We start from the raw sequence: 6694 nt of genomic DNA, 5'->3' as shown, positions 1-6694 counted from the left end.
TGTGTGTGTTCTATATTTATGTTAATTTATTAAATGTTCCTATTAAGCTGCCTCATGAGGTGTATGGAAACCAGAGAGATGGGGGCCGTCTAAGAACTTTGATTGGTAGGTACAGAGTGTGGGTCATTGCTGGAAAAGAAGTGGGTTTGGAGGAAAGATTGGAAATGATTTACTTCATTAGCCTCTGTTGTCTCTTAGAGGCTATTCATGTCATAGAAGAAAAACAACCAGAACAGGTTTGATAGCATACTAAGCTTTAATCTAAAAAAAGATTAAATTCAAAATTTAGCATTATAAAAGGATATCAAATTTTGAATAAAAAATGCTTTTACAAAGAAAACACACATTTGCCCCCTCCCCCAAAAAACCCCCAAACACCTTAGCACGTTCTTTTTTTAACAATTCCAATGTATGCACAGTCTCGTAGCAATATTTCAGCATATATTCACATGTGGAATTTAAATGAAACATTTGTTTCCGTAACAAAGATTTTTCATATGTGAGTTTGAGCCAGGTCATCCTTCTGACTAGCTAATCTACATATTGCTCCCAAGGCAGGTCCCACACAACTTATTTTAACAACATGGAATAAAACTGCTGCTCATTGCAATGTGCCCACCCCTCCATATTATGGTTTTTAGATGCCAGCAGTCCATTTATCACTGCATTGATCAATTCAATTACTTATAATTCATTTTCAAGGTCTGAACCTTTTTTCAAGTTTCATTCTAGTTCACATCTGCAAGTTCCTGTTCCCTTGAGGCACTCCAAAAGAAAGAAAGAAAAGAGAGAGAGAGGGGAAAACATGACAGAAAAGGTATGAAAACTTGTAGGAACTTCTCCCAGGGAGCAAGGAGAATGCCCAAGGCAGGGGTTTTTCTGGCTACACCTCCTTACGGCAACTATTCATAATTTGTTCTGTGATAGCTTTACCGTCTCATGGACCCTGCGGCACCCTCAGGAACGGATGGGGGCTCAGCCAGGTGTAGGGAAAACAAAAGACAGACAAGTCTGTTTAGCCTTCTTTGTCTCTTCATAATTAGATTTACAATACTGAACAACTGTGACCCTTTGCTGCCTTATGCTGACTGCAGGAACATGCTCTAGGGCTTGACAGAGGCTAACTTGAGTGATATTGCTTTTCAGTTAGTTGCATGACTAATTCAGGCAAAAGGGCATACTCCCTCCCCATACACACACCCTCACATGCACCCAAAAACAAACAAACAAAAACCTTAGTCAAATTTATAATGGAAGGCACCTCAAATGGATATAATACATTTTTCTACAAGAGCCCTAACCATAGAATAGCTGTTGGAATCTTTTAGTGGTTGCATTCTCATTGCATTATCTTTGGAAAGCAAAATATTAAAAACAAAATGTCACCAGCGGGGAAATATCCATTCACTTAGAGGCTGCAAAAATGAGTCAACAGCAATTTTCACACTTCCCTTGGACTTGGAAACATAAAATCTCCAACACTGCTTGGACAAAATTGTAAATACAGTAGATCTTAAGCAGTTTTTCAGCATAACTATGTTTAAATGACTGTATTGGTAAGGAAAAACAAGGCATACTATTGAAACCAAGATACCTAGAGTCAGGTTTCTATATTAATGTTTGCAAGAAAGCTGCTTAAAAAAAATGTTTAAATGCAAACTTTTACATCTCCAACACGTACAGATTTCATACGACAAAAGAAGGCACATACATTGTATGTGATAATTTTTCAAACTAGCTGTTACATTTTCACAGATTAAAAAAACAGTCTGTTTAAATATCTCATTTCTACAAGTGAATTTACATTTTAAAGTACAAAGTGCAAATACTATGGTTGTTGTTTTTTATTGCCTTTTGGTGAGGAAATCTCCCACATGTCAAAGAGATCTGGCTTGAATATGTAAGCTGTTCATCCTTGCTTCTTAGAGCTTTGCTGAAAAGATATTTTTTAAAAGGTTATATGATTAGTGATGCCTGCAGGTAACTTAATACACATACCAACACTTATTATTTATATTCCAGTGCTGTCCATAGTCCCCAGTCAAGTTAATGGCCCCATTGGGCTGGATGTTGTACAAACACATAAAAAACAAACCTTGCCCCCCCAAAGAATTAATCTATTTTGCTGTCCATGTAGATTGACAAAAGCAACATCTTTACAACCTTCTACCTATGGCATCCTTGGGTTCTGCAATACACAAAGCTCTAGATCAGTGGTTTCCAAACTTTAACAACCTGTGATCCCCTTTCACTAAAATGTCAAGTCTTGCAAACCTCCTCCTAAAAATGAATATTTCCAGGGATTTTCTCCTTTATTTGAGTATAAATTATAAAAGCAGTGATCTTGAAAATATAAAATTTGTTTTTATGACATGCTTATTACACACTATTTATTATTAATTATTTATCATTACAGTATTTGTATTACATTATGAAAACGGCAACACTCTTCCAAGATCTCACTTTCGTAGCTTGTATCGCTTTGAATAAGCCTGTTATAAGACAAGGATCTTATGTTTCATCAAGGAGTGAAACAGCATGAAGGTATTTAAGAAGCCAACTCAGAGTTCCTGCTACACAAGCATTCAGGTCTTGAGCAGTCCAGGCAAACGACACATGTTACAACAAAGCTTAAATTTGTTCTTCATAATACTTTTAAAAACAACACTAGCTGCCTATTTAATTTTAATAACAGCAAAAAATATCCACCTCCCTTTTCCATTTCTTATAAGGAGTCTTGACGTTTAAATCTCCTCAGTGTGATAGATGTGCTTGCTTTGATCTGCTTAGCTCCTGGAAGTCTAGGGGCTCTGGGCTGCTGACCCCGTGCTGCCCGGGGTTCTTAGGGACACCTCTGGCCGCCATTAGGGAATTTTTTCTCTAGAACCCCCTGTAACGTTTCGCGAACCCCAGTTTGGGAACCATTGCTCTAGATAATAACAGCTATCATGGTGGGATAACCTGGGTCTTATATGGATACTGTATGTTTAAGGGGGTTCTGGTTTTCTCACAAAGAGTTCTTCAGGACTCCTTTCTGAGCAAGTGCAGCACGAGTTGGGAATGAGAGAGCTGTTGGGTTTCTTTCTTAGGAGCTTGTCTTGGTTGTTTGCTTGTATTTGTTTGTATCTATGATATTGAGCTGCCTTTTCTACAGCTATGGTGTTAAGTTTCTTCTCTAAGCTTTACGGATCAGTGAACTTCACACTGTAAGAAGACGTGCTTTCTGAGATAGTGTGAGCCTAGCTCATTAAGAGTTTAGTAAATCAGGACTACAAACTGGAAATTAATCTTCCCATCTATGCAAGTTGCAGAACCCTGTAATATGCTTTCTATGGCATGTGCCGCGTAGGAAAGAGACCACTGGCAGATGCCGTATGTACCAGTTGTAGTTTCACTGCACGTTACTCTAGGCTGCATGTGTCCTTTCTAAGAAAATGTGGCCTTATAATTTTTATATTTTCCCAATATGGCTCTAACTGATATAGATTCATAGAAATGTAGAGCTGGAAGGGACCTAAGACCCACATCTAGTCCAGTCCTTTGTGATGGGGCAGGACCAAGTATATCTAAACCATCTTTGACGGGTGTTTGTAGAATATCCAGTGCTTAATTACCTTTACAGTTGGAAAGTTTTTTCCTAATCTCTAACCTAAATCTCCCTTGCTGCAGATTAAGCCCATTACTACTTCTCTTATCCTCAGTGGATGGACATGGAGAACAATTGATCATGGTCCTCATTATAACAGCCCTTAACATATTTGAAGATTGTTATTAGGTCCGCACTCAGTCTTCTTTTCCCAAGACTAAACATATCTAGGGTTTTTTTAGCCTTTCCTCATAGGTTGGGTTTTCTAAACCTTCAATAAGAACATAAACATAAAAACGGCCATACCGGGTCAGACCAAAGGTCCATCTAGCCCAGTATCCTGTCTACTGACAGTGGCCAATGCCAGGTGCCCCATAGGGAGTGGAACTAACAGGCAACGATCACGTGATCTCTCTCCTGCCATCCATCTCCATCCTCTGACAAACAGAGGCTAGGGACACCATTCCTTACCCATCCTGGCTAATAGCCATTAATGGACTTAACCACCATGAATTTATCCAGTTCTCTTTTAAACGCTGTTATAGTCCTAGCCTTCACAACCTCCTCCGATAAGGAGTACCACAAGTTGACTGTGCGCTGCGTGAAGAACTTCCTTGTATTTGTTTTAAACCTGCTGCCTATTAATTTCATTTGGTGACCCCTAGTTCCTGTATTATGGGAATAAGTAAATAACTTTTCCGTATCCACTTTCTCCACATCACTCATGATTTTATATACCTCCATCATATCCCCCCTTAGTCTCCTCTTTTCCAAGCTGAAGAGTCCTAGCCTCTTTAATCTCTCCTCATATGGGACCCATTCCAAACCCCTAATCATTTTAGTTGCCCTTTTCTGAACCTTTTCTAGTGCCAGTATATCTTTTTTGAGTTTTTTTTTTTTTTTAAATCAGGGTTGGAAGGGACCTTAGGAGGTCTTCTAGTCCAACTCCCTGCTCAAAGCAGGATCAATCCCCAAACAGATTTTTGCCCCAGGTCCCTAAATGGCCCCCTCAAGGATTAAACTCATAACCTTGGGTTTAGCAGGCCAATGCTCAAGCCACTGAGCTATCCCTCCCCCGTTTTTTAAAATCATTTTTATTGCTCTGTTCTGGACTCTCTCTAGTTTATCCATATAATTTTTTGTTCAAAATTGGACACAATACTCCAAAGAGGCCTCATCAGTGCCAAGTAGAACAGGTCAGTTACCACATCTCTTACATATGACATCCCTGTTAATACACCCCAGAATATTTGCCGTGTGTGTGTGGGGGGACGGGTGTGATGTGTAGCAGGAAGCTGAGTAAAGCAAGTGACATGTGACTACTAACCTAATTCTTTGAACTCTATTATTTTATTTCAGATTGAAAAGTCACACATGAGACTATATCAACTTTGGTGTATGTGCCTGTATCCATATATTCACACAATCTGTGTTACTGAATATGGGGTAATGCTTTGTTCACTCTTCCAATAAAAAAAAAGAATTACTAAGGAAAATGATGTGGTCCTTCCCATGATGATTCTTGTTCAATTGCCTATCTTCAAAGTGGCTGATTTGACCATTCTGTTTTAGGCAGGTGGTTTCTTCTGAGTAGCTCCTAACAGATTACTTAATTTCCAATTTTCAGGGTAGCAGCTGTGTTAGTCTGTATCCTCAAAAAGAACAGGAGTACTTGTGGCACCTTGGAGACTAACAAATTTATTAGAGCATAAGCTTTCGTGGGCTACAACCCACTGATGCATCTGAAGAAGTGGGTTGTAGCCCACGAAAGCTTATGCTCTAATAAATTTGTTAGTCTCTAAGGTGCCACAAGTACTCCTGTTCTTTTTAATTTCCAATGGCTTCCTTTCAAGTGCAAGCTTTTGTGATGAAAGCCACCTTTTGCATATGAGGGGCATTTGTAGCTTTGCATTGTTATAGTGTGTGACTGCCAACAGATGGCTTGCACAGCCAACCTTTTAAGATTCAAGGCTATCATTTCTCTCCAATAGCTTTTAAATTAATGGATTCTGAGTCAGCAAAAATATGTAAAGATTTAAAAAAAAAATAGAAACAGTAGGGCTCTTTCATTATAGATGCTACATGTTAGAATCAGATTACAGGAAAAGGGAAGAGGGGGGCACATTATGCTTTGAGCGTTACACACATGTGCCAATATTTGCTATTATGTAATTAAAATAACCCTTTGAACGTTTTTTGAGTTCCGCCATAGTCATTGTTTTCAGGCTGCCCTGTTTAAAGTGTAAGTGATTTGCGGGCAGGATTTGAAAAGTTAAGACTATGAACATTTGTTTAAACTAAGGGAAATTTATTATATCTCTGTAGCTGTGAGAACGTTTTACATTCCATCAAAGGCGTGTGTAGGAGAGCTCTGGTAAAACCCACAACAAATGCAGAGCTTGCCTTAGGAAGCGTGCATCTAACATTAAACAAATCAGGAGATAAAATAAATAAATAAATTGTCTAGTAGCAATCAAAGAGCTTTGCCTTAGCTTTGGGAAATGCTATAGCAATTTCACCCTATATTTGTTGGTTTTTTGACAAATTTAGCTCTCCAATAGATAGGATGTGGTGTTTAATTAACCATAATTATGATCATTCTATCTGGTTTAATGCTGCTGCTTAATCCCCTGGATTGTTACTTTAAATAATGTATTTTCATTAGTCATTTAAAAGCCAATTCATCACCTGCTTCTGTCTCGTGTACATTAAAAATGGTTACATGGCAACTGTCTTATGGTATGCCTGATATAAAAAGTGACAAAGAGTCCTGTGGCACCTTATAGACTAACAGAAGTATTGGAGCATAAGCTTTCGTGGGTGAATATAAAAGTAACTGGCAGCTCTATCCATGATGCCCTCCAAAAGTGAATTGTTAATTTAAAATTATGTATAAATATAAATCCATGTCAAAATAGCAACCTTCAATTCCCTCCCCTGGCCTTCCCAGTGCATCCTATCTGTTCAATGTCTGTCTTGTTTTGACTGTAATGTCTCCTGGGTAGGGAGTCTATAACTGTGTCCTGCACAGCACCAAGCACACTGACTCTAATAAATAACAATAGAAACCTAGGCCCTATTAATACCCTGACCGGTCTTGTCTTCTCT

General features: G+C 38.6%; 1 protein-coding gene across 3 annotated transcripts in view; it reads right to left on the bottom strand.

Annotated features, from left to right (window-relative positions):
• Positions 1-237: 237 nt before the first annotated feature.
• SMOC2 (SPARC related modular calcium binding 2) overlaps positions 238-6694 on the bottom strand; it is a 172093-nt gene continuing 165636 nt past the window's right edge. For all 3 annotated transcript variants that reach the window (XM_065590457.1, XM_065590459.1, XM_065590460.1), the window contains one exon: positions 238-1933. In XM_065590457.1, the coding sequence (XP_065446529.1) occupies positions 1910-1933 (24 nt within the window). In that variant the 3' untranslated portion in view covers positions 238-1909. The remainder of the gene's footprint in view (positions 1934-6694) is intronic.

This window comes from Chrysemys picta, chromosome 3 (genome assembly GCF_011386835.1).
Source record: "Chrysemys picta bellii isolate R12L10 chromosome 3, ASM1138683v2, whole genome shotgun sequence".
Classification (NCBI taxonomy): domain Eukaryota; kingdom Metazoa; phylum Chordata; order Testudines; family Emydidae; genus Chrysemys; species Chrysemys picta.
Note: the sequence above shows the minus strand (reverse complement) of the source record. Positions and strands in the feature narration are given on the sequence as shown.